Raw genomic sequence first — 27,988 nt, forward strand, 5'->3', positions numbered from 1 at the left:
ATTGAAACGGGCTCAGTGGAAAGGTACCAATTGGCCAGATTGTGCCCTGGGCAGGGATATGGATCCCACTCCCCCGACACATCTCATGTATCGGGTTGGAGACGCTCAGCAAATCATAGGCGGATCTCCAGCAGAACCCTGTGGAGCTCCACACTGCTCTGCTTTGCACAGCGTGTTCAGGAATTTCTGCTCCTGGATAAGAGAGGGCAGGGCGTGAGCTGGGCTGTCCTGCAGCCCTTCCAGCTCCCTGCTCCACCTTTCCATCCCCTCCTGAGCAGACAGTGAGGATTGCTCTGCAGGAGAGTGAGGACTGTGAGAGGCTGTAGCGCGGTGGCTGATATCTGCAGGGCTGGGCTGCTCCATGTGGGTGTCTGTGGCACTTTCTATCTACCCCATGTCACTTCTTCCTCTCTCTTTGTTGTCTTCTCCCCTAGATAAAGCAGCTGTTGGCCCACCCGCAGCCTGAGTAGCTCACGGGATGCTCTGTGGGACCTGGCACTGAACTGCTGCCTGATGCTTGCTGAGCGATGCCCCCGCTGCCCCTCACCCTGCTGACACCTGCTGCAAGGATGCTGCAGACAGAGCCCCGAGGTGTGCTGCAGTGAGACGAGGTGCTCAAAGCCCCATCGTGCCCCGGTTCTCAGCTTCCAGCTCCCAGCCTGCAGGTGGCTGCCATGGAGGAGAACGCCTTCAGCGTGCAGCAGCTGCAGCCCAACGTCATCTCGGTGAGGCTGTTCAAGCGCAAGGTGGGGGGCCTGGGCTTCCTGGTGAAGGAGCGCGTCAGCAAGCCGCCCGTCATTGTCTCCGACCTGATCCGGGGAGGAGCTGCTGAGCAGAGTGGCCTCGTGCAGGCTGGGGACATCATTTTAGCTGTCAATGGGCGGCCCTTGGTGGACACCAGCTATGAGAGCGCGCTGGAGATCCTGAGGAGCATCGCCTCCGAGACCTACGTGGTGCTCATCCTGCGCGGCCCCGAGGGCTTCACCACTCACCTGGAGACCACCTTTGCAGGCGACGGGACACCCAAAACCATCCGTGTCACCCGGCCCCTCTGCCCTGCACCCAGAGCCGTTGAGTTGTCCAGCCCCAACCTCCACGGCCAGGAACTGCCTGCAGCCATGGGTTCTCTCTGGACCAGGGAGACGGGGCGGGATGTGGAGCCCGTGGTCCATGTCAACGGGTTGGTCACCGGCCCCAAAGGGCAGGATGGCAACAAGGGCAAGGAGAGTGCCTGCAGCCACCTCTGTCTCAATGGCAGAGTGGAAGACAACGAGCTTCTCAAGGAGATTGAGCCTGTCCTGGACCTCCTGAAGAGCAGCAGCAAGGACGGCGGTGGAGATGTGCCCTGCAAGGTAGAGACAAGGGATATAGAAGTCCAGGTGGACTGGTAGGTCCCTGCATACATTTTTTACCTTGGGTGCGATGCGCTGGTGTTCGGTGGTGGAGGTGCTGGTAGATGGCTCCCAAAATCATCATACAACGCAGCGGGATGGGAATGGGATGCAGGGAAAGAGGGGAAGCTATTGTGAGGGATAGATGAAAAGGATGGAAAATTTGGAGCAGGTGGCAGAAGAAAGGGAGATGCGGGAGCTGGGGAGGCTTAGGAAATAAATAGCATGTTGTGCTGATTTGATGGGTGATGTAAAGACCCAAGTCCCCGGGCACATCAGAGTGCTCCAAGAGCATTTCTTTGCTGGGACAGCTGCGGTGTTGCAGCAGAGCCCTGGGGGCATGGAGCAGCCCCATCCCCATGTCCCCTTGTCCCCAGCCCAGCAGCCGTATCTCCACCAAGGAAATTCTGCTCTGGTTGAGGGAAACGAAAAACGTGTTTGTTTTTTTTTTTTCTTTGAGGAATCTCTTCTACTCTCGAAGAGATTAAACTGAAGCACTCTAAATTCACTGAAATTGAAGGACCTCAAACCAACAAAAATATTAACAAAGTGGGTACTTCAAAGCTCAACTCCTTCACTTCCCAATACCCTTTAAAAATCTATATAAGTGGCTTGGAGTTGAAAATCCACTTTTCAATCGAAATTAGCCTTCAGTCTTCCGCCTGATGAGGAGCTGCAGCCCTGCTCCTGCGGCAGGACGGGAGAAGCTGGGGGGGGGATGTGCTTGGGGGATTTGTTGGGAGCTGTGCTGCAGGGAAAGGGCAGCCTGCACCCACCGCTGCAGATGGGTCCCCTCCTCTGCTCGGTCTCAGAGCTTGGCATTGGGAAGGGCTTCTGCAGGGAGAGTTTTCTTGGTTTGGAGATGCGCAGAAAGGTCAGGGACTGATGGAGAGTGGAAAGATGTGTTGGTCGATGCCAAAGAAATGCCCCAAACTAAGCAAGCCTTGATGGATTGATGGTACTGCAGGCAGGGGTTTCTGCAGGCAGGGGGGAATGCGCGAAGCTGACATTAATCAAAACAGCAATAGGGCTCTAACTAATTATCAGGAGGTTGCAAACCCTTGCCCAAGGTTGACCTCCAGACCCGCAGCCCGGACCCCTTGGCCATCAATCCAGGTGCCGGGCCCCACCCCGCTCCATCTCCATCTTTGCCTGGTGCTGACCTTCACTGCTTGCAGCGATTGTCAGAGCCGCTCGGGCTGCTGAGCTCTGACAGCTTTCCCAGGGCACGGAGGGGCAGCATGGGGCTGAGGTTATCCATGAGCAGCAGAATGTTTCCTGCTCAAAGTGGGCTTTGCTGAAAGCGATGCGAATTACACCTGATGCTGTGTGATCTCAGCACTGCTTCTCGTAAGAAGGATGGGAAGTTTGCATAGCAAAAAAAAATCATTTCATCCCCAACCCCTGCAGCCAGGGTCTGTGCTCCTGCAGTGACCCATCCTCAGCTCCTTGCCTGTTTTGAGGCGCCCCACGGACATGGTGCATGCTCATGGGATGAGCCAAGGCTGAACGTCCGCTCCATGGCTGGAGCTGTCTGCTGTGAGGTCGGTCATAAATCAGCGTGGAAGTGGGGAGCAAGGTATGATGAGAGCTGGCATTTCTGCCACGAGGCTCACCGTGGGCTAGAAAATAAAAATAGAGTTTGATTCACTCCCTGCCAGCGAACCTAGGTCTGTTTTCCCTCTGAGCTCTGGGGAGATTGTCATGTCCCATCTTTCCTCCCTCTCCACCCCGCCGAGTTGCCGTGATTTATTTTTCTGCTCAGGTCAGCTCCCTAACACAAGTGGCACGATGGAAATGGCAGTGTGGGGGCCTGGGAGGGAGCAGAGTGCTGGGAGCAGGGATTCTGTTTACGAAGGGTTTCAGGCTCCATCCTGCATTGGAATAAACCCCGTAATTTTGCAGTTCTATACGAGAAAATTCTCTTCCTCCCACCTCCCTCGCTGCCGCCAAAATCTCTTTGTGTTGCTCAAAACATTTCATTTGCATTTCTGATGTCTTCATTATTCTGCACTTGGACACAAAACTTTAAAACCTCTGAAATGAAAGGTTCCCTGGGACTATCATGTGATTGCATTCTGTGACATGGTGAAGCTCAAAGCCTTGGCAGTGAGCAGCCCTCCCCTTCCTCCCCTTGCTCCTGTGCAAACCCTTCCTCCTCACCACGCCGACTGCACTGGGCTCTCCCAGGGGGGCTCTTGGTACCTTGCATGTGGCTGCAGATCAGGCACTGAGGCTGAGCTCCTCTGGATGCCCTTTGAGCATGGCTGGAAGGGAACAAGGACAGCTGTGGGTCGTGCCTGACATTGGCTTGAATGATGCTGGGATCAACTGGGGTATTGCAGTCTCTTCCCAGGTCTTTATCTGCCAGCACCCATTCAACCCCGTTTAGCACCCTCCTATGGCATAGCACGGCCTCTCTGAAGCTCTGCTCCACTCATCTCAGTTCCTGCGCTGGTTGCCTTGACCCTGAGAACTGCTCTTGTAACGAGTGGGGCTGTGGTGCTTTCCCATGTGGTGGCCATCCCACATGGGCCCCAAACTCTCGGCTCCTCAGCTGGGATGGAGCCATGTCTCAATAGCATCCCAGTGTGCGGCCATCCCCGCCACCTCACCCAAATTGGCCCCTGGGGATGGCAGCAGCCGGTTGTGCCTCTCATCTCCGCCTGGGAAATCAGAGAGCTTGCTGCCAAGCAAATTCAAAGGAGCCGAGTGACAAACTTCTTTTCTTTTTTTTGCTCATATATTTATATTTTTTTTTTCCTTCCTTTTTGGAAAAGCTTTGGAGATGTTTCTCAAAGGGCTGTTCTCAGCAACTTCCTTTCTGCTTCATCACTCCGAGCACTGCAACATCATCAAATTAGTCAAAAGAAAACAGTGGTGCCTCTCATTTTCCCAAACAGCCAGATGCTCCTTCCGAGGTGAGACAGCATCTGCACGGCTGGGGGAGGACAGGATTCCTCTGCCTTTTTTTAAGCAGTCGTTTTACTTTCAGAACCACAGAAAAAAAACCCGAGGTCCCTTCCCAAAATCCTGCTCCAATCCAAGTGTGCAGGTTTTGAGCGCGTTGGAAGCGCTGCCTGGAGGCTGGCACGGGTCTCCGGGCCAGGAGCATCCTGCGTGGGCAGCTCACCCCGGGGATGGGGCCAAGGGAGGAAAACAGCGGGTCTGAGAGACCCTGCTGCTGCCTGCACACAGGCAAGGAACGGGCAGGAAATATTTGTAAAATGAAGCTATTGATTTTTTGTTTTATTTTCTTCCCCCCATCTGGGTTAGGACTGGAGCAAGGCTCTGAATGGGCTTTTCTCTCCTCGCTTCTGTCTCTGAAAGAGCCGGATACTTGTGGGCAAACCAACGAGGTCTGCTCTTGCTCAGCCAGGGCACAGCTGCTGTGCTGTGGGGACAGCCCCCTCCCGCAGCCAGCTCCAGCTTCAGCTGGTGATTTCGCTGCGTCTCCTGCAATAGGTCCCACCTTGTTGTGAGTGCAAGCCAAAACAGCAACATGCAACCTGGTGCTGTCCCAGGTGCAAATGTGCAACAGGGCACGGAGCTCTGAGTGTCCAACCGCAATGCCTGCATGGATCGTGCTGTGAGATGGTGCCTCTCATATTTTTTCTTCATCAAATCCACCCTGCTTCTGTCTACTCTCCCTTCCCAGGAGCAGTGGCACAGCTGCCTTGGGGGTGGTGGGGTCACCATCCCTGGAGGTGTTCAGTGTGGAGATGCAGCACTGAGGGACGTGGTCAGTGGGCACAGTGGGGTTGGGTTGGACGTGGGGATCTTAGACATCTTTTGCCACCTGAGTGATTCCATGATTCTAATGCACAGAGTGGCTGACTATGACGATGACTTAATTTGAGCATCTGGCCATTCTCCGTGCCATTGGCACAGGTACCGGCCTGTGCCTGGAGGAGGACATGGAGACTCATTGGCTACAAAGGGTGGTTTGTGCATGCTCATCTTTGTTATGCTCACAGGCTATGCATCCATCAACCTTCATGCTCTCTGGTGTCTTGGGGCTCAGGGTAAGGTGCAGGAATGTGCAGCTGTGGAAATGGGTATCTGTAGAATCACATAATCATAGAATTGTTTGAGTTGGAAGGGACCTTTAAGTGCCATCTAGTCCACCCCCCTGCAATGAACACAGACACTGGCATCTGATCAGGTGCTCACTGCCCCATCTAGCCTGACCTTGGGTATCTGCAGGGATGAGGCATCCATCACCTCCCTATATTCTCCAGGAGGTTTAACAGCCGGGATTGTCTTGTGGGAGAGCCAGATTTGATGGGAATTCATGATGCTGTCCTGCTGCTGGGAATTCCCTAGATAGAGGGCTGTGTCCAGTGACCCTGATGGGCTGGTAAAGCACAGAGTGTGTGGTTTGTGCTGGTCCCCAGCAGCATCAAGAATGGCCAATGACCTGCTCTAGGTTGGTCTCCAGTCTGGAAAAGCAATGATGCTTGTCCAGATGCGAAGCCTACAGCAAATTTCTTCTCACCACCTTTTTTTGGTGTTGGGGGGCACAAATTTGGGTACGAACTGCCTCGATGACACCTGTACCCTTCTCATGCACAGCACTGGCCATGCTCGCCCTAAGGCAGCCAATGTCTGGAAGACGTCCAGGAGCCTAGTGTGATCTCTTGGCAGCTGAATGTTATGCTGTAAATGCAGAAAAACTGCTGAAAAGTTAGGGTGCAGGGAGGTAGCCTGTAAGTGTAGTGTTTTGCTTAAGCTTCACCCACGCTGAGGGCGAGGGAGGTCATGAGACTGGATTTGTTTGTGCGTACGTGTCTCCTCGAGATGGTGTCAAGAGCACCGTGCTGGTGTGAATCATGTCCTGAGCACCACGTCCTGCTTCGGTCGGTGCCAGAGCCTGCTGTTGTTAATGGGAAGGCTCGTTATGGACTTTAGAGACATCTGGAAGCTTTTTAAGGACTGACAGTGGGAGCGCTACTACTGCCAGAGCTCACTGCAAGTCGGGTGGTTGAGGAAGGGCAAAGCAGCACCACGCTGCGCTGGACCCATCCGTGGCCACGTGCAGCACAACCTATGGAGCTGAGAAGCTCCTGCCCAAGTGTGGCGTCACTGAGGCTGTCGGTGCTTCGTGGGCGATGCAGCCCGCGCACTCTGGGTCTCACATCTCCCAGACTCTGTTTGTTTTTCTCTTTTACGTGGGTTCGTATGGTGGTGGTTTTCCATCCGCTGGTTGGATGGCATTTAGCAGCCTCACGAACGCCTTGCAGACGGTCCCCAGACAAAGCACACAGGCAGACATGGTGCAGCGAGCTCCATCAGCCGTGTTGTGCAGACAGGGGCAGCAGCACCGGGGACGTCCCTGTCCCCAGAATTACAGATGTACGCCGCGTAGGCGGGCTGCCTGTTTGTTTGCACAGATCCACCCAGGTACAGCCACTCGCACCCGCCAGCGTTTGCAGCATCTGTAAAGGTCAGGAAGAGGAGAGAGCGCTGCCTCTCCCTCCTGGGAGCACCGACTTTTCCTTGGATTTTTTCTTTCCCTCCACTCATCAACACCAACCGCTGTCTGCAAACACATCTGATTTTGCTGCTAGGCTTTGTAGCTAGAAATGTGCACGACTCTCCTTCCCCAAACGCTTTGTTTGCTCTCTTGCTTATTTCATAGAATCATAGAATCATAGAATCACCAAGGTTGGAAAAGACCTAAGAGATCATCCAGTCCAACCGTTCACCTATTCCCAATAGCTCCCACTAAACCATGTCCCTCAATTTTTTCCCTCATTTTTGGGAAGCTTCTCACATAACCCCACTGGGGCTGTATGGGCACGCTGCAGAGCACCAAGTAGGGTGCAGGTCTCCTGCAGTTGTGCTTTGGTTTACCTCGCAGAGGTGATTCATCTTCTTGGCCAAGGCAGAGCGTTCCTTCCACTCCCTCAGCGCAACTTGTGAGTTTTGGCTCCTATACGAAGTTGTTCCATCAGAACCTGGAGCAATCACAGCCCAGACACTGCTGTCCATCCCCAGCCTGCTCACCCCACTGGTTTTAACCCTCCAGTTTCAGGGAAGGGGAGAACAAGTTGCAGACAGCCTTCCCAGCTCAGATGGAGAACGACCGCGTCTTTGGTGACCTGTGGGGGAAGAGCAATGCGCCTGTGGTCCTCAACAACCCCTACTCCGAGGCAGAGCAGGTAAGCGCCCGCCTCTTGTGCTGCTTTGGGTGGGGATGGGTGGTGGAGCAGGGACCCTTCTGGCAGGCTCCCACCCCATGGATGGCCTTCAGGGACTGTTTGGGTTGTCCTGAGGATCTTTGGTCCTGAGAGCTGACAGTGTACTGAGCCCATGTGGTCCAGCAGCCAAATTCCCCATAGCTTGGGCAGGGGAAGGGTGCCCCTCATCCATAGAGCCACGGTGCAATGGGAGCATGGCCAGGACATGTCTCCCAAACCTCCTTTGGGACCGTTGTCCCTTTCATAGCTAAAATGTTGAGCCTCATTGTTAAGGTCATTCTGATTTATATGACAGCAATTCAACACAGCACTTCAGATAATGTGTTGTACCGCACCTTTTCATCTCCTGACGCTGCACGGACATAAATTCTCAGGCTCCCTTGCCAGAAATGGATTAACTCCCACTTGTAGCAAAGCCAGGGAGAGGCAGAATTACCCCAGGGACAACGTGATGTGCGTGAGCATGGCACAGCCTGCGTGGTCAAGTGAGTGTCCCGCTGGGATTAACCAGCCGTGGGTCAGGACATGGGGACCGATCCAGGGATTGTGTGTTCTTGCCTGCCCTCTCCCTGTGAGGATGACATTGTGTTCTCCAAGGGAGGGAAACAAAGTGATTTCATGGTCACATGAAGATTTCTGAGAAAATCAGCATTCCTTCAGCTCAGGAACGCCCTCAGCAAATTCCTCTGTCTGGTGCCACTTCCCAGCTCCAACGAGCTGCCATGCAATGCTCATAGGATTATACCATAGAACCAGAAAACATCCTGAGCTGGAAGGGACCCACAAGGATTACTGAATCCAGCTCCTGGCCTCATCTGCAACAACCCAAACCCAACCCTGTGGCTGAGAGTGGTGTCCCAGTGCTCCCTGAGCTCCGGCAGCTCAGGGCCGTGCCCACTGCCCTGGGGAGCTGTGCTATGCCCACCATGCAGAACCTCTCACTAACACTCAACCCACTCCCCATCGCCACCCTGTGTTCTGCCCCGGTGTCCCACGGATGGATGGATGGATGGATGTCTGTGGAAGCCCTAGTGTCCCCCATGCTCAGTGTGCAGGTCTCAGTGTCAGCTCCCAGGGACAGGTCACTGCTGTGCTCCCTTTCTGGAAACCACAACCACTCTGCCTCCTTCTCTAAGCTCCATGCGTGGATGTGTCTCTTACTATAAGCACTTTATAACCTTCTCTGTTCAGAGCTTAATTCCTCTCCATGTTCAGGCTGCCAAAATCCCCAGACTTAAGCTGCTGTTAAACTCTTTATTTTCCTTCCCGCTCAACGCGCAGTGCTCTCTTTTGATCCCTCTCATCCCAGCACTGTTCTGGAGACAGGGCTGCTTCTCGCTGCCAGAAGGGGCAGTGGGAACGTTGCTGAACTTCTCACATCAAGCCAAACCCCAGCTACGTCTAAGAGCTTTAAGGCAGGATTTGTTGGAGCTGCTCAGCCAGGTGGGCAGTGTTCACTGATGCTTGTAATAAGGTACTGAAAGGCAGCTGGGCATCCATCCCTTCTCCGGGTCTGAACTTTGGGTTTTCTTGCAAAACCACAACGTGTGCTGTGCTTGTTTCCCAAGAGCCCTGAGCCCTAGGGAGATGCACTGACTCCAGCAGGAGTGCTGTGCTGCAGCCATGCAGATTGAATTGTTGGAGCCCCAAGATGGCACAGGGGACGCACGCACAGGCTGCAAAGGAAGGGACCTGCACCAGCTCTGTGCCTGCGAGGATGATTTACAGCTCCATAACAACAAAGAGCACATTTTCAGCCAGTGGAGCTGATGCAGGCTAGGAGGAAATGCCCCAGCCCCACTCTCCCCAGGCAGCACCCAGTGTGTTCCTTCAGTTCTTAAGAGCTGCAGACAGTCTGTGAGCTGCACGCCCTGTCAGTGCCCAGGCTGCCCATGGAAGGTGCTGCATAATGTATGCTGCAACGCGTGCCTCACCGCCCCTCCTGAGTCACTGATATCACAGCTGCCTAATTAAAACATGACAGCATCACGCACAGCCTGCCTGGCAGAAGCTGGGGTAATATTTGGCTCCAGCAGTGCCGTGCAGGGAAGGCATGGAGTCCTTCCCCGGTCCTTCTGGGTGCTGCTCACTCTTCAGTGCTCTGTGCCGTGGTTGGAGGTGTGGTACCCCCACTGCCTGGGGCTTCAGCACACCCTGGGACTGTGGCCCACTTTCAGCAAGGATGCAAACCTTGCAGGTATCTGCAGGGGAAAGACAACAACAAAAGGGAGCCGTTTTGAGAGAGATTTAAGACAGAATAGGATAAATTAGAGTAGAATTGGGAAGAGTGGAGTAGAGTGGAATGGAATAGAACAGAATAAAATAGAACAGAATATTTGTTAGGCAGCCAATATCCACCAGCTTGGACTGTGTGCTTTCTTGCTCCAAGGTTGGGCTCAGTCTTACACCTGGGTTCATGGTGTGCTCTTGGGTACAACAGCATTGTTGTCATCCTTCTGCTTTCCCCCTGCTTTCCCCTGGGTCTGCTCATCAGCAGAGCAGCTTGTTCTGAAATAAGAGATTCCTCCACTGTGTGCTGGCTGTTCTTATCCTGGTCCTTTGGGGACCAGGGCTGTAACATTGGATTTACTGCTGCAGCTCCATGAGCCATGATCATGGCAAGAGCCCAGAGCTATGCTTCACTACAGAACCACCAACAAGGGGTGAAAATCTGGAGGCAGTGCCACCTCTACACTTAAAACAAGCAAACCTTTCATGATGGATTAGAAAAAGAAACAAGCTACAGAGTTCACAGAAGAAGGTTACATCAGAATCCAGCCCACACACCTGTTCTGCAGGGATGCAAGCTTTCAAGTGGCACCAAATCCAAGCAGGATTTGGCCCTGCTGTGGGCTCAGGTTTTCCCTTGAAACCTCCATCAGCAGTCATTGAAGCACACTTGAATTTGAGATGTGATTCCCAGAAGAAGTGTCTCTATTTCCCAGGGCCGCTGTGGATCTCCCTGCCATGATACCCCAGCAGACACGGGCTGCTCTTCAAGTTTCCAAGTTCTTGGGGGAGCAGAGCTCGCATCACAAGTACTGCACATGAGACCTGAAAGCACACACAAACACAAGTGCTAGCAAGCAGAAGGTGCAGCCCAAGCTCACTGCTGGCTAAGCCCCTTCCTTACGTTGGCATGTAATTGAGGACGTGCCGTGTGAGTGCGCCCTGACGCAGAGCACTGAGGTGGGCTGGAGATCCAGAGCTGACACTGAAGTAATCCGACCATGCATAATTCAGCAGCCCTCCCACTCGCATAATGTATCCATCCTTACTTCTGCGTTCTTCCTGTGCTGATATCAAAGCAGATATCTCTCTGGCTTGCTCAGAGGCTGTTAGCTCTGTCTCAGAGGGCGCATATCTGTGAGGCTGAGCTTGGCACGTGCAGAACCTGAGCAGGTGATGCTCCTTAAGAAGATACATCTCGTACACTTCACAGAGGTATGTCCTCCACTGGGAAACTTGAACACAGTGTTCATCTCAGTCACTTCTGTTTTTTTAACTCTCCTCCTACAGGTCTGGCTGTCTGGTGAGCAGAGATGAATTCTCAATTGCATTGAGAGTTAGTTGCTCCGTTGCAGATTCTCAAATGCTGCCACATATTTGGATCGTTCACCTTTTCTCACTGCACCATCACCAAGATTTAAGCGCAGGCATCCACTAACAAGAGACACTGCTTGTTGTCGTGGCTTTTCCTTGTATCCCACTGATGAACATTAACCTGTGCTTGGTCTTCTCCATTGCCCAGCCAGCACCATCAGGGCGGCAGTCCCCGACGAAGAGCGCAGCAAACGGCAGCCCCTCCAAATGCCCGCGGTTCCTCAAAATCAAGAACTGGGAGACGGGCTCCGTGCTCCACGACACTCTGCATCTCAAGACGGCAATGGTGAGTAGGGTACTTTCAGACACTGCCCAAAAGCTGTCTGAGCATAGATGAGTGGATCACAGTGCTCCTAAGATGGTTTTTTTTTTTGCTTGGAGATACAGAGCTGGATGTAACCATGCTTGCCTCCTTTTGTCCTGCCAGACCACCGCATGCACTGAGCAGATCTGCATGGGCTCTGTGATGACCCCCAGCCAGCACGTCCGCAAATCAGAAGACACCAGGCCAAAAGAGGAGGTGCTCCTCCTGGCTAAGGACTTCATTGATCAGTACTACTCCTCCATTAAGAGGTAAGTGCTGGCCAGAGGAGGGGCTGCTCATGCTGACCTTTCACACTTGCAAAGACCGTGGAGCAGCTGTTTCTTCATGGAGTTGCATTCGTAGCACTTACTGTGTGCTTCCACACAGAGGACTGACCTCTTCCATTTGCATCTGGCCACCTTTTATCTGAAAGCACACATACATGCTCCCAAGAGGAGAGCAGCAGGACTCTGCCCTCCAACCAGGCTGGTGAATGCCATCTCCTCCACTCCCTGCCCACACAGATCTGGCTCCAAGGCCCACATGGAGAGGCTGGAGGAGGTGACCAAGGAGATTGAAGCCACCGACACCTACCAGCTGCGGGACACAGAGCTGATCTATGGTGCAAAGCATGCCTGGAGGAATGCAGCCCGCTGTGTGGGCAGGATCCAGTGGTCCAAGCTGCAGGTGAGCACCACGGCAGCACAGCCTGCAAAGGATTTACTGGGGTTTTGGAGAGGCGACTGGAAGCTGGCGCTCCGGAGAAGTGCACCTATGGTACAGAGGTGCCATGGCAGAGATATTTGGCTCCATGCCATTTGGACTAGCTGGAAGCTAGAGTAGGATCTGAGTTAGTGATCTCCAGTGGAATCTGGTGCCAGGGAGCTGGTGGGCTGCTTTGAAACCCAAAGCATAGATCAGATGCTTTTGAGGCTCAGCAACAGCTTAGCCTTCAGCTGTTTTTTTTTTTTTTTAGCATTTCTGAACCTTGGGGATCCATTTCTGTACGATGTTGGCTTCAAGTCTAGTGATGAGTCTCTGTTCTGTTTTCCTCACTCCCTCAGTGTCCCTCAGACCTCTCAATTTCAGCCTTGAGTCATGATCTACAAAAAAGAACAGAAACCAGAGCTGCAAGAGGATGAGCTGGGCTGAGAGCACTGCACTGAGGAAGCTTTTGCCTGAGCAGGAGATGAATCTCCTCTCCAAAGCAGGAGCATCTGGATCAGATGTCCAGCTGTCATAAAGGGGGGGGGGTCACATAATTATGGAGCTCTAGCTACCTAAGATATCAAAGTGGCCTCCAGGGTCTTCCCTGTGCTGTTTCCTTCTGCCTGACTCTGCCCTAGGAGCTCAGCATGCATCCTGTACCACCACCACTATTGCTTGCACTCTTTCAGGTGTTTGACGCTCGAGACTGCACCACAGCCCATGGGATGTTCAATTATATCTGCAATCACATCAAATATGCCACCAACAAAGGGAACCTCAGGTGAGCCACCACTGGGTCACCATGGTTTCTGCGTTGGGATGCGTACCTGGAGAGCTACAGCCAGCACCTGTTCGGGGGAGCATGAGCGTGACCCGGTGTTGGGGAACTGATGATGCTCCCCATGCTGTACCGTGCAATCTCCTTGGTGCTCACGAGTGCTGCCTCTTCCTCACAGATCTGCAATCACCATCTTCCCACAGCGGACGGACAGCAAGCACGACTTCCGCATCTGGAACGCACAGCTCATCCGCTATGCCGGCTACAAGCAGCCCGACGGCACCGTCCTGGGGGACCCTGCCAACGTGGAGCTGACAGAGGTACCAGTGCCATGGGGCACCAGATCCTCCACGTGGGGCACCAGGGGGCTGCTGGGGACACACAGCGGCTCTGGCCATCCCAGGAAGGTTCTGGGTCTGCAGTGTGCATTAAACCCCCTCCGGTGCTTGGTGTGTCCTCCTCTAGTATTTTTCCAGGAATAAAAACGTTTCCAGGTATGGGTTGGTTGTGATAGGCAAACCCGTGGCATAGCTCACTTGGATGGACATCAGTGCTCAACCCTAAGGGTTGAGTCCCTGCTCACAGCACCCAAAAGGCAGATGGCATGCAGGAATTTCTGACCCTCTTTGTTTTGGTCGTAGATCTGCATTCAGCAGGGGTGGAAGGCACCGTATGGCCGTTTCGATATTCTGCCTCTGCTTCTCCAAGCCAACGGCAACGACCCAGAGCTCTTTGAAATCCCCCCAGAGCTCGTGCTGGAAGTGCCCATCCGGCACCCCAAGTAAGTTAGAGGGGCTCAGCTTTTCTGGTTTCACCACTATCTCCTGTGCTTGGCTTGCATCCTTGCATCTCCTTGCTGTGGCTTGGGTGCTTGACTACTCCCGCTTCCAGATCTTCCTTCCTCCCAGATGGAGGTGACCTGGAGACAGAAAGCAACTTGTGTTCTTGTCTCAGGGCTGGTTTCTCTTTGCTTGAAGTCACCCAGAACTCACTTCACTGTGTAACAGTCCTAATGTCTTCCATAAGGTAGACACCTTCTCCAGGAAATGCATCCTTTAGCCCAGTGGTTGCTACCAAAGCCACCTCCTTGATTCCCCAGCCGAATGTTGCTGATTGCCTGACCCTGTCGCATCCTGGCAGGTTCGAGTGGTTCAAGGACCTGGGCCTGAAGTGGTACGGTCTGCCTGCAGTGTCCAACATGCTCCTTGAGATCGGTGGCTTGGAGTTCTCCGCCTGCCCCTTCAGCGGCTGGTACATGGGCACAGAGATCGGGGTCCGGGATTACTGCGACAACTCCCGCTACAACATCCTGGAGGTAATCCCCTCCTCCAACAGACCAGATGCTTCTGGATGTGAGGTCACTGGGCACGGGGACAGTGCGCCTGAGCATCCCTTGCAGACAGCAGTTGGGTTCTTCCTCTCTGGGTCCTTGTCCCCAAGCAGGGATCCTCGCTCCTTGGCTCACCTCCTGTCATGCTTTTTTTTGCAGCAAGTGGCCAAGAAAATGAACCTGGACATGAGGAAAACCTCCTCGCTGTGGAAGGATCAGGCCCTGGTGGAGATCAACATCGCTGTGTTGTACAGCTTCCAGGTGCGGGCACAGCAGTGTTTGACAGGCCTGAGCTGGCCTGCAGGGATGCAGGGGTGAGGTGGGACATTACAGAGAGTCCTGCACAAGGACAGCAGCAGTTGATAAAACTCATCTGAAACTATGCTGTGCCTTCCTCATTTTGAGCTGTTCCAGGAGCCTGCAGTGAAATTTAATAATCTCTCTGCCCTGGATGTTGGAAAGAGCACTACCAGCACCTGAGCTTTGCTTATGCAGAGGGAGGGCCCCGAAGGGCAACATTCATCCCTTCTGTCCTGCTGGTGAGGCAAAATTAGGTCCAGATTCCCCCACACTTGCACTTAAAGGTTGAGTAGCAAAACTGGTCCTTGGCCACTCAACTGCAGAGAGTGGGAACCCCTCCTGGAGCTGGGTCAGAGCTGTGCCAGCAGTTCTGACAGCTCTCTGGGGCGCAGGGTGATGCTCCAGCCTATTTTTCCCACGTTGGTTCTTGCACAGTCTATGTCAAATAAGAGGAGGAGCACCCGTCCCCTAGCATGGCTGCTTATAAGGGATGAGGGCAGGATTGCCTGGTGTCTGCGCTCATTGGGAAGAGCAGGGTTAGCAGTCACCCCCACTGTCCTGCAGAACCATGGCAGTGAGCCTTTCTGGATGGCTCCTGGATTCACCTTAGAAAGAAATGACTTCAGAAGCCAAAATGAACATCCTTCAGCTTTGAGCTTCTGCTCAGTCATTGCTAGCATTGATCACTGGTAGCATTTCCATCCACTGCATGGAACACCTGATGCACACCCCAAGCTCCGCTCCTTGGCCTGAGTCCTTTTGCTGGGAACGGCTTCATTTGGCTCCCACCCTTTGGGTAACATTAACCTGTGGTTGTCTGCTCTGCTTTTACTCCCCCATCAGAGTGACAAAGTGACCATTGTGGACCACCACTCAGCCACCGAGTCCTTCATCAAGCACATGGAGAACGAGTACCGCTGCCGTGGGGGCTGTCCTGCTGACTGGGTGTGGATCGTGCCACCCATGTCTGGCAGCATCACCCCAGTTTTCCACCAGGAGATGCTCAACTACCGCCTCACACCCTCCTTTGAATACCAGGTACCTTCTGTGCACCCAAAGGAATAACCAGGAGTAGGGTGGGAGCCAGGGCACGGAAACTGGGGGATGCAGGAAGGAGAGAGATCCCACCCAGTCCCCTCACCAAGTTGTCCGTGCAGGCAGCAAAGCCCATGAATGAGTTGAAATGACCTCCCGTTTGCCTGAGGTCTCAGCAGGCTGAGCAGCAGTTTGCAGTGCTGCTGCTGGAGTATTTAACACTTCAGACCATGGGAAAAAAGGGCCCTAAGCAAATGCTCCCTCATTAGCCAACCATCTCTGCTTTGCTGGCTTTCACACAATGTGACCTTTAGTCAAGAGCCCTCAAGGAACAATCAGAAAAGAGGAGCAGGCTGTTCATTTCTGTAAGCAATCCACCAGGAACTCCGATGATTCCTGGCCCTGATTACAGACAGCCGCCTGCGAGGGCACTGAATTAGCTTCTGTGCTCTTGTTCCTTGCTTCAGCTGCCTCCCCTTCCCAGAGGGCCTCTTAGAAAAAGAAACCTGTGGGCTGGGAAGGGGAAGGACGTGTTCACATTGCTTCTCCCCTCCTGGCCCTGCCTGCTCTGTCCTTGTGGTTGGTTACTGCTTGTCCCAGAGGTGGGAGGACACTTGGCCAGATGCTGTCAGGAGCCACCGAGGTTTTATTAAACTGTAATTTTCTGTGCCCTGGTGTCTCTGGGGAGCTGTACAAGTGATAAAGCTGGTTAACAGGCCAGCTGGTCCTCCCATTTCCAACTGGAGGAACTCAGTGCTCAATGCAGTGGGTACAGCACCTCTCCAAGCTCTGAGCACTGCCCACAGCTGCTGCTCTTTCTCCCTCCTAGCCCGACCCCTGGAACACCCACATCTGGAAGGGAGTCAATGGGACACCTACCAAGAAAAGGGCCATTGGCTTTAAGAAGTTGGCAAAGTAAGTACAGCAGGCAGTGAGTGCCTGGCGCCGGTTCTGCTTTGGGGTAGCAAGCTGAGGGGCTGGCAGTTCAGGTCCAGGCTGCTGAAGGGGAATGTATGGAGAAGCAGGAGCCCTTCGAGAATCCATATAGACCTTCAGAAGGTGTGGCCAAGGGAATATTGGGTATTCCATACAGACTCTTCCCAAGCTGGTTCACCCTGCAGTACAGGCATTCTTCAGTGCTCAGGAATGGCTTTAGCATGTCCTGGGAGTCTATTACCTTCTCCTCCTTTCTCAGCCTCTCTGGGCCATGCAGACACAAATGAGCTGCCATTTGTGTCTTTATTTCTCCCACTACTAATTACTCAAGGAGCACTTGTCTCCAGCACAAGTCCAAAACTCTGAATGTCCCCATTGCAAGGAGCAGCGCAAGAGGACTTCCTATTCCTGAAGAGCCTTCCTGCAGGCAGCAACGGCTCAGGGCCAAGCTGAGATTTGCTCTCCACGGCTGGCTGACCCCCAGCAACGGGTCACACAAGTCCCTGTCCCCTGCCAAGGCTCCCAGCGGGGGTGCTGTGCTGAGGCACCATTTGGACGCCTTGGCTGATCCTGGTCCAAATGCTTCCCCGGGGGCCAGCAAGGCTGGGGCTGCCCCGGTGCCCGTGGCCAGGCTGCCAGGTGGCCTCACGTTGTTCTCCCCACCCCTCGCTTTGCCTTGCCTCCGCTGTCGGTTTGTTCCCACTCTTCAGCTGTCGCCTCCCGGGAGCTGCTCTCCACGGCGCATCCATAACCATGATCAGCAGCTGATGAATGCACTCCTGGGGCTGACACTGGTGCCTGGGCCTGGGCTGCAGCCCGGGGCTGCCGGGAGAGCAGGAGATTAATTGAGCCATTGAGTCAGGAGAAGCAAAGCTTTTATGCGTGTGTGTACTGCTGATAAACGATTTTATAAAAATGTAAGCGTGGCAGGTAATTTAAAAAAAAAATCTTCTCCTTTGTTCCCAATGCGGGGGAGAGGACAGGGTGAGAAAGAATTATCTTTGCAATTCACCATTAATACTGCCTGGATTGGAGCTAAGTGGTTGAACAAACAGCAGTCCCAGCCCCGCCACCCAAACTCAGTGATTATGAGTGGCCCTACAATAACACACCGAGCTCAGTGCCCCAGTCTGCAGCCCCACAGTTTTCCCATGGCGTTCTCCCCTGCTCCTGTAATGCAGAAACTTGGAGCCAGTGTTCCTAGTGCTGCATCACCCCACCAGGACTGGCAATGCCGTGACCTCTCCAGCCCCTCTGTCCTGCTGTCAGAGCTGAGCCCACAGGCAAAACCAGAGCAAACGTACCCAGTCACGATGCAGCCACAGAAGGCAGCTGGCGAGACACAGCTCTGCCAACACAGGGACAAGTGTGTGGCCTCAGAGGGCTGCTCCACTGAGGTCATGGCATTGCTGGAACACAAAGCAAAGGGACTGCAGACAGCTCTGACCATCTCCATGGCTGGGGGCTGTGTGGAGCTCGGGTGCTTCTGCTGGGCAAGGGCACATCCCCCAGCCAGGTGGGATTTAGAGACATGTGGAGATGCTCCTCCATATCTTAGGCACTGCTTGCTCTCCAGCTGTTCCCTTTGAGGTTATCTTCCTACTGCTGCCCCTGAATCTTCTGCTTCTCCATCCCTCACAAAAAGCCCCTCCATCCTTCAGCTAGCATTGCCCATCCCAATGCTCCAGATCATTGCTCAAAGCCCCCCAAGATGAAGGCTCTTCCATAGCTCCCACTTGGCACAGAACAACAACAAAGTGTTGCTGTGTTTCTTAAGGCAGGTTGCTCGTTAGTAAGAAATAACGTGGTGTGAACAGCTTGGGCTAGAGGTGCCGACAAGGCAGCAAGCTTCCTCACCAGGATTTATTCTTGCTTCTCAGAGCTGTGAAGTTCTCAGCCAAGCTGATGGGACAAGCCATGGCCAAGAGGGTCAAAGCAACCATCCTGTATGCCACAGAGACGGGGAAGTCACAGGTCTACGCAAAAACCCTGTGTGAAATCTTCAAGCATGCGTTTGATGCCAAGGTGAGTGCCAGCCCCTGGCCCAGGGGGTGGTGGGTGCAATCACAGCGGCTTTGGAGCTCCTGCTAACAGCTCTGTTGCTCTCAGGTGATGTCCATGGACGAGTATGACATCGTGCACCTAGAGCATGAAACCATGGTCCTGGTGGTCACAAGCACCTTTGGCAATGGAGACCCACCTGAAAATGGAGAGGTAGTATAGTGCAAGTCTGGAAATCCAGGAGGACATGGGCAGGGTCCCATCCTGTGAGCTCATCCTGACCTCAGACAGCCCTCAAAAGCTCTGGGTGCAGTGCAGTAGCAGTTCTGTGCCTATGTCCCCTCCAAATAGGAATACCTGTGCATTCCTCAGTGAGATGCAGCCTTGTTAAATTCATCCCATACAACTGATGCCACTGTAACTGCCGCCAGCCCATTTGCCAGGGTGCCATGACCTCATACATCCCATACAACAGCAGTACACCTGCTTGGAATGGCAGGCAGAGAATGAAGATGCAGTCCATCACTTTCTGGTTGCTGCTTTGTGTCCTGCACAGGGACTGAAAAAAGTTGATGGTCTTTTTCCTTTGTCTTCTCTGCAGAAATTTGGCTGTGCGCTCATGGAGATGAAGAATCCCAACTCCAACCTGGAGGAGAGAAAGTAAGATCACCTCAAATCCCTCTCTTCTCCCTCCATTTGCCTCCTCCTAGAACAGAGCGGGAAATCAGTCCGGGGCATTGGACGTGTCTGGAGAAATGGGAAGGAGCAGGGGAAGGTAGCAGGGAGGACAGAGCACAGGGTCCTCGTGCTTGCAAGTTCCAGCTTGTGGCTGGGGTCTAGGAAATCTCTCTTTAGGGCTGGGTTGGCGCGGCATGGGGCTAGGTGAAGGCAGCAAGCCAAGCAGCTTCCAGGAGGATGACAGCTTCTGAGACTAGTGTTGGTTGTCCCAGTCAGCTCTAAACGAAATTTAAGGGACTGGCAGGAGGTTCTGAGAGCCGGAACAGCCTGTGGCTGGGTTATCTGACAGCAGAAGTGGTCAGAGCCCTGCAAACAGTGACCCATGAGGGAAGATTAAAAGGTGAGAGCTATTTCATCTGCAGGAGAGAGAAATGCAGCGCGGTAGCAGATTTCACATACGGGAAAGGTGACTGCAGAGGAATAAATTACTCCTGATGCCCCCCCCAGAATGGGCCAAGAGGTCATGGCTCCGGATGGCAGGAGATGCTGACGTTAAGCACGAAAAAAAGCTTTTGCAATGAAGAAAGACAGAAAAGGAGAGCATCCAGGGGCAGTGGCAGCCTGGTTCTGTGGGAAGGGGTGGGGGAAGCAGCTCCTTGGGCTCCCAGCTCCATGCAGGGGATGCTGAGAGCTCCCAGCAGATATCAGTGCCCTCTGAGCCATGCCCATACCTGCACCCAGATGGGGAACTGGGGCTTCATGCCTGTCCAAACCATCACATAACCCCAGATGGGGACAAGACCCAGGGGCAGGGCAGAAAAGTGACTCCATCCATCCGGAGCAAAACAGGTGAGCACGAGGAGCAGGGCAGAAGAGGCCTGTGCAGAAAGCAGGCGGTGGTGGAGCACAGCTGGAGCAGCGCTTTGCGACCCAGCGCTATTTTCCTTGGGGTTGTCTCCTCCGCGTGGCGTGCCGGGCGCCGGAGGTCTGCTGTGACTCATCCCCACACTACTGTTTCGTTGTTCAGGCAGTATATTTAGAAACTCTTGTGTAGAGCAATTTCTGAAGATGGTTCAATTCAGAAATACTTCTGCTGTTGTCAGATTTTTTTTCTGCGCTCCCCTTCCCCCTCCTCGTCCCCTCCTCTCTCACTCCCCTTTTTTCACTTCCTATGAATGGAAAAACCTTCAGAATGCTTGCTCAGGCACGTGCCTGACCTTGTGCACAGGCAGGGAAGGGCAGGTAAAGCCAAGGCTTTGTCAGCTCTGCATGGCTGGTGGGAACGTGGCGGCCAGCACATGGGTCAGCCCATGGGAGGTGACCAAAGGACCCCATGGAGCACAGAATCATAGAACTGTGGAATCACTGAGGTTGGAAAAGACCTCTAAGACCACCAAGTCCAATGGTTCAGCTGGTCTATGTCCACAAACCATGTCCCTAAAAACTTGCAGGTATAGCACTGAGGGACATGGCTTAGAGGGCATGATGGGGATGGGTCAGCTGTTGAACTTGGTGGTCTTAGAGGTCTTTTCCAACCTCGGCGATTCCACTATTCTGTGATTCTATGATCCTTGAACACCTCCAGGGCTGGTGTCTCCACCACTTCCCTGGACAAAGAGTAGCTCTAGCTGAGGATATGCATTGTATGGGGTGCTCTGGCTCACTCTTAGCAGGGTAGGTATTTCTCTACTACCTGCTCATGAAATGTTGAGCATCAAGCTTCAGCCTGCTCTGCTTTTGTCCCCTCTGGAGCCCGGTCCTATTCAAGCAATGGGATTTGTCTCACCTGTCACCTCTGCAATGCTCTCTGCCACTGCTCTTTACAGGAGCTACAAGGTCCGTTTCAACAGTGTCTCCTCCTACTCGGATGCACGGAAGTCCTCAAGTGATGGCCCTGACTCCAGGGACAACTTTGAAAGTACAGGACCCCTAGCTAATGTCAGGTAAACAGAATGGGGAAGGAAGGTGGTGAGTCCTGCATGTCCCTGGAGCAGGGCGGGTAGATGCCATTGTCCCCACGCTGCAGCCACAGCCGTGTCCTCTCTCTGCAGGTTCTCTGTGTTTGGGCTGGGTTCACGAGCATACCCCCACTTCTGTGCCTTTGCACGGGCAGTGGATACCTTGCTGGAGGAGCTGGGCGGGGAGCGGATCCTGCGCATGGGAGAGGGGGACGAGCTCTGTGGCCAGGAGGAGTCCTTCCGCACCTGGGCCAAGAAAGTCTTCAAGGTAACCTGCCTCCCCGGTGCTCCAGCGAGGTGAAGTGCACGGGGCCAGTACTTGCACAGCCGATGGTTAGAGCTGGATTGAAGCCTTCTCTCCTTCCCTACACTTGGAAGCCCAAAAGGGACACTGGCCATCATTATTGAGATTCTCCAAACTTAGATGTTTCGTGGAGAGGGTGCCCCAACTCATGCCAATCTCTTTAGCAGAGTCTGTTGTAATGGGACAAGGGGAAATGGTTCCAAACTAAAAAAGGGGAGATTTAGACTGGATATAAGGAAAATTTTTTTTACACTCAGGGTGGTGAGGCACTGGCACACGTTGCCCAGAGAGGTGGTGGACAGCCCATCCCTGCAGGCACCCAAGGTCAAGCTGGACAGGGCTCTGAACATCCTGGTGGAGCTGTGGGTGTCCCTGTTCATTGCAGAGAAGTTGAACCAGATGGCCTTTAAGGGTCCCTTCCAACTCAAATGACTCTATGCTCATGGCCTGCCCATGGTACAGCCCTACACCTCTAGGGCCTTCATCCCCATGTGTCATCTGTGGTCGGGGTGGGTCAATGGGCTCTTGGGGCTCAGTAGGGCACTGCAGGAGGCAGGGGGGCTGCTGAGAGCCTGGTGCGTGCTGTAGGCAGCGTGCGATGTCTTCTGCGTGGGAGATGATGTCAACATCGAGAAGGCCAACAACTCCCTCATCAGCAATGACCGGAGCTGGAAGAGGAGCAAGTTCCGTCTCACCTACGTGGCTGAGGCCCCGGAGCTCACACAAGGTGCAAAGATGGGGTGACCCAGGGGGTCTGGGGCAGGCAGAGGGGGAGATGTACTGGGAGCAGTGGGGGCAAAGGACCAAATCTTTTTACTCATTCCCTGCCTGCCTATGTTACATTCCCATTGTTTCAGTCTTGCTTTCTCCCCAACCTGTTGTGGTTTAGCCTGGCATAGTGATGCACAAAGTAATTGCTCACCACCTGCCAACCGATGCTCAGCCGGTCCCTGAGCAGTGGCTGCTCCCCTGGCCAACTCCCCTTCATTACAGTTTTTCATATGATGTCATGTGGTATGGAATGTGGAATTTGGCCAGTTTGGGTCAGCTGTCCCAGTTTTGTCCCATCCCAGCTTCTTTGTCCCCCAGCCCCTCGCTGGCAGGGCAGTGTGAGAAGCTGCAACGTCCTTGGCTCTGTGCAGCCCTGCTCTGCAACAGCTACAACATCAGTGTGTTATCAATGTTGCTTTCTCCTAAATCCAAAATATAGAATCATACCAGACACTACGAAGAAAATCAGCTCTGTCTCAGCTGAGACCAGGACACCCTCAAACACTCAACGATGAATTTGTGATGACCTCAGTCCCCTCTGGTTGTTCCTTGCCTGTTTTTGCAACAGGGATGTTGAGCTCTGAGCTTCTCTCCCTCCTCCTGACCCCTTTTTGTGAAGCACAGAGCTGGAAAGCTGGGAACCTTCCAAGCTGGCCTTGTCCAAATGCCGCTCATCCGAGCATTGCGGTGCAATGGCAGGGCCAGCCCACAGACACCTGGCCCCTCAGCATGGCTCCTGCAGCTGATGCTCTGCCGCACTGCCCTGGCGCTTCCCAATTCAGCCACCTTGCTGCTGGCACCGGTAGCCAGGTCCTGTCCCCACACCTTGTGCAGGTGGTGGCTGAGCCCTCCCTGGTCCTCCGCAGAAGGGACACGTGCTGCGTCCTCCCCAAGGCTCCGATGCTCTGCTGTGTCTTTTCATGGGCTCTTCTCCTCTGCAGGGCTGTACAGCATCCACAAAAAGCGTGTCTACGCAGCCCGGCTGATCACACGCCAAAACCTGCAGAGCCCTAAGTCCAGGTAGGAAACGTGAGCATCCCAGGATTGCTGGAACCAAATGTGCTCACAGGGCACCCAAGCACCTGTACATGTGGTGCTGCATGCATCCCTGACCCCAGATGTCCCGTTGACACTACATTTGTGCAGATCATGGCTGTGTGAGCCTGAGAAAGGGTATGTACTGCTTTCAGCCACCTTGTAGTCTCCTGCCTGAGAATGAAACAGGCTGACCAGAGCTGTGGGTGCTCACAACCCTGGTGGTGCTCCAGGGCATGGATGGATGGGGCCCTGGGCAGACTGAGCTGGTGGAAGCAATCATCCCAGGGCAGGGGTTGGGTTTGGGTGATCTTTAGTGTCCCATCCAACCCACTCATTCTATGATTCTATGAAGGCAGGTTGCTATGGTGCCCAGCAACACATCTGTCAAGGATGTCACTCAGCAGCTCCTTGTTGTTCTCCCCCAAACACCATCCTGCTTTGTCTCCTTTCTCTGCAGTCGGTCGACCATTTTCCTGCGTCTCCACACCAATGGCCACCAGGAGCTGCAGTACCTGCCTGGGGACCACTTGGGTGTCTTTCCAGGGAACCACGAGGAGCTGGTCAATGCCCTGATTGACAGGCTTGAGGATGCTCCTCCGGCCAACCAGCTGGTGAAGGTGGAGCTCCTGGAGGAGAGGAGCACAGCTCTAGGTAAGCACATCCCTAGTCCCTACGTGGAGGTGGATTCCCCCCTACTCATCCCCCACGTTGGTCCCTGTAGCTCCTCGAGGAGGTAGGTAGCCTCGAGGAGGAATTTTGCCATCTCATTGCATTTATCTGGATTGGGAACACCTCCTTCCATCTTCTGCTGCCCAGAGCCATTCCTCCTTTCCTTATGGGGCAAAGAAAGGGTTTGAAGGCTGAGCAGGGACCACAGAGAAGAGGTTTCCTTGTTCTCCAGACCAATTATAAGTGCTAATATTCTTATAGAAGAAGTAGAGATATTCTGAGATATTCTGGGAACGAGCCCAGTGCCCTACTGCCATGCACAGTGTGAGAGGAGATGGAAAATAGCACGCACTCAGAGTGACCAAAGCTGAAGGTGCTGCACTATCAGATCCCGTATTTGTACTCACGGCACAGCATCTCACTTGTAGCACGAAGATATCTCTGACACTTCTTTCTGGCTCTTCATCACTCACTGTCTCAGAGCTGAGCAGGGGGGAACGAAAGCAAGGATTTATCCCCCCCGGCTCTGCTGACCCGTGCAGCTCAGCTGACCCATGGTTGTGCTGGATTCCCTCCTGGCAGGCGTCATCAGTAACTGGACAGACGAGAACCGCATCCCACCATGCACCATCTTCCAGGCTTTTAAATACTATCTGGACATCACCACCCCTCCCACCCCGCTGCTGCTGCAGCAGTTTGCTTTGTTGGCCACCAGTGACAAGGAGAAGAAACGTCTGCAGGTCCTTAGCAAGGTAAAAACTCAAATCCCAGTTGCAGGGGCTCGCAGGGGTTGTTTCACTTCTGGAGCAGACTTCCTTCATTTTTACACGTGGCAGTCCCAGAATTAATTAATGACACCCCAGGGTGCAGACCTTCCGCTTCAGCATCAGCCTGTTTAGTAGCCCAGTCCTTCAGCTCCAGATAAAATAAATTTCTGGGCACACAGAGGCCGATGCTGCAGCCCACCCTCCCTCTCAACCTGGCTGCAGGGCTTGCAGGAGTACGAGGAGTGGAAGTGGTCCAAGAACCCCACGGTGGTGGAAGTGCTGGAGGAATTCCCCTCGGTGCAGATGCCCTCCACACTGCTGCTCACACAGCTGCCCCTGCTGCAGCCCCGCTACTACTCCATCAGCTCCTCCCCGGAGATGTACCCTGGAGAGGTCCATCTCACCGTGGCCGTGGTCTCCTACCGCACTAGAGGTACCAAGCTCAGGCAGGGGACAGAGGAGGTGGGCTTGGAGTGGGGAGTAGGGGAAAAACATCAGCACATGGGCAGATCCATAAGGGCTTTGACTGAGAGATGTTATGTAGAAGCCTTTCTGCCTGTTGCAGCAGTTAGATGCCTTCAGCCCATGCTACTGCTGTCACACAGCACAGAGCAGGGCCATCCACCTAAGGGCAGCCTGGAAGACTTGGCCCAGACCAACCAGTAACTCCATGTGGGATTATTCCATTGCCCATACCAAAGTCCACACAGCAACTAACAGCCAGATTTTGGTACCAGTGGAAGCAATGATGTCTCTCAGCAGCCCTGTTTGTGGTGTGTGTGTGTAGAGTCCATTGATGCCACCACAAAGTGTGGGAGAATATGCTGTCCATTTACTTTGGGTTGCCAAGGACAAGACTGAGGGCTTCCAAGGTATCATGAAAGTCCAGCTATCCAGGTCTGGGGGAGATTGGGATCCAAGTGCCAACCCCCTCCCAAAGGCATGGGGATGGATCAGAGATGCTGACAGACAGTGAGTGTACAGGAGGAAACGTAGCAGGGAGAGTTTCAGAAAGGAAAGAGACTTCAGTACTGGCTGGTGTGCTAAGTGCGGCCCTTCCTCTCCTTCCTCCTAGATGGAGAAGGCCCCATCCATCACGGAGTCTGCTCCTCCTGGCTCAACAGGATCCAGAGTGACGAGGTTGTGCCCTGCTTTGTAAGAGGGTGAGTGGCCCAGGCAGGGGGTGAAGGATGGGAGAAGGGGGTGAAGGATGGGGCAAGACCCTTGCAGAAGGAGCTCTTTCCCCCTGGTCCTTCTTTGCAAAGCACCAAGGGAGCAGAGAAAGCAGGGCTGGCTTTGTGAACAGATGGGTCCCTCTTGCGTGTTCTCTTCTGCACTAAAATGCCACTTTTAGAGATTTCAATCCCTGCTTCTCTGAACAATGTCTCGGCTACCAGAGGCAAGGCAAGAAGCATCATGCCTGGCTTTAACTGATGTCTTCAACACGTGCAGGGCTCCTGGGTTCCACCTGCCCCAGGACCCTCAGGTGCCCTGCATCCTCATTGGCCCTGGCACTGGCATTGCCCCATTCCGGAGCTTCTGGCAGCAGCGGCTCTTTGAAATCCAGCACAAAGGTGAGCTGACACTTCTTCCTCCTGCTCCTCACCCCAAGCAGCACTCATAATCCTGGGCTGGTTGGGGCCCTGATCTGGCCCAGACCTCCTTAAAGGGGCTGCAGACTTGGAACGCAGCTCAAACTCCCTAACAATCTTCCTATAAAACTCAAAGTTTTTATGGTTCTATGTACTGTAGCGTTGGGCTGGTTTGCTGTTTTCTTAAGGGCATTTTGGCCCTGGTGGGCTCCTCGCATGGGCTGCTGGGGTGGCTGGCAGTGATGCAGTTTGCAGAAAGGGATGCTGCTGGTCTGCAGGCTGATGGCTTTCCCCCATCTCTCCCCAGGCCTGAAGCCCTGTCCTATGGTTCTGGTGTTTGGGTGCCGGCAGTCCAGGATTGATCACATCTACAAAGAGGAGACGCTGTTTGCCAAAACCCAAGGTGTCTTCAGAGAGCTGTACACAGCCTACTCCCGGGAACCGGACAAACCAAAGGTGCTGGTGGGTGCTGGGGCTGTGGGTGGGGATCCTCAGCACAACACCGCGTCCTCCCCACTGCAACCTCATGCCAAGGGCAGCAGGACAGTGTCAGCCAGCAAGGCGATCCAGAACCAGCAGAAAAAAGTGCCAAATGAAGCTTTGCTACTCACCCATCTCCTTTCTACCTCTTTTAGGGGTGCAGCAAGGCATTGTTTGCTCTCCACAAGAGGCACTGGAGGCAGCTGGGCCTCCCAGAGCATGTGGGTGAAGGGGGCTGAGAAGCTGAAATTAACTCTGCTCCCCCCTCCTGCAGAAATACGTGCAGGACGTGTTACAGGAGCAGCTGGCCCAAATGGTGTACAAAGCGCTGAAGGAGCAGGGAGGCCACATCTACGTCTGTGGGGATGTCACCATGGCTGGGGACGTCCTCAAGACCGTTCAGCGCATCGTGAGGCAGCAGGGCCAGCTGTCGGTGGAGGAGGCAGGCGCTTTCATCAGCAAGCTGCGGGTGAGTGGTGTCCATGCCCTGCACAAGATCCTGCTCCGGGCATTGCACCTGGTGCCTCGTCCTGCAAAGGGGAAGCAGTGAGGTGATGAGCAGCTCCTCCCCATGAGATCTTCAGGGCAACCTTCTTGGGCCCATTCACCACACTGAGTGCCCGCTGTCCCTCAGTCACCGCAGCAAGATAAAAGCACAGGCTGCGGGTCCCCTGCTTGTCTCTCCCACATCAGGGCTGCTCAATGCAGCATGACCTTGGGAAGGTTGTGTCTCTGCCCGTCTGCCCTCCCTGCCCCTTCAGCTCTTGTCACTGGCCCCACAACACTTGGTGTGTAGTGGGGACCTGCCCACAGCCCCGCAGCCTTCTGTGACATAGCAGCACCGACCATTTGTAAACCCTTCCCTTTCCCCCCTGTTCCTCTCCCATCCTCGCTCTCAGGATGACAGCCGGTACCACGAGGATATTTTTGGAGTCACCCTGCGCACGTACGAAGTGACTAACCGCCTTAGATCTGAGTCTATTGCATTCATCGAGGAGAGCAAAAAAGATACGGATGAGTGAGTTGACATGTTTATTTTAACCCCTGCTCTGGTCCCCAAGTGTGTAGGCTGTGGGATGGGAAAGGAAGTTTAACTTCTGCACATCTCTAGCCCTAAAGAATGGCTGGAAAAAGACATTTCA

General features: G+C 53.9%; 1 protein-coding gene across 2 annotated transcripts; it reads left to right on the forward strand.

Annotated features, from left to right (window-relative positions):
* Positions 1 to 674: 674 nt before the first annotated feature.
* Positions 675 to 27,868, forward strand: NOS1 (nitric oxide synthase 1; the record flags this gene model as incomplete). Of its 2 annotated transcripts, none has more annotated exons than XM_079543940.1 (27): positions 675 to 1,387; positions 7,423 to 7,555; positions 11,346 to 11,483; positions 11,625 to 11,770; positions 12,026 to 12,188; positions 12,899 to 12,990; positions 13,166 to 13,307; positions 13,629 to 13,768; positions 14,128 to 14,302; positions 14,477 to 14,578; positions 15,461 to 15,655; positions 16,482 to 16,567; positions 18,469 to 18,613; positions 18,698 to 18,802; positions 19,191 to 19,249; positions 21,094 to 21,210; positions 21,319 to 21,493; positions 22,118 to 22,256; positions 23,242 to 23,320; positions 23,796 to 23,989; positions 24,590 to 24,759; positions 24,997 to 25,207; positions 25,850 to 25,937; positions 26,227 to 26,348; positions 26,674 to 26,822; positions 27,121 to 27,315; positions 27,746 to 27,868. In XM_079543940.1, 27 exons carry the CDS (start codon positions 675 to 677, stop codon positions 27,866 to 27,868), a joined length of 4,296 nt encoding a protein of 1,431 aa, XP_079400066.1. The 2 variants fall into 2 exon arrangements, with proteins under 2 accessions (XP_079400066.1, XP_079400067.1); XM_079543941.1 differs by having other exon boundaries at positions 7,429 to 7,555.
* Positions 27,869 to 27,988: the final 120 nt, after the last annotated feature.

Source organism: Tetrao urogallus, assembly GCF_951394365.1.
Source record: "Tetrao urogallus genome assembly, chromosome: 17".
In the NCBI taxonomy this organism is placed as follows: Eukaryota; Metazoa; Chordata; class Aves; order Galliformes; family Phasianidae; genus Tetrao; species Tetrao urogallus.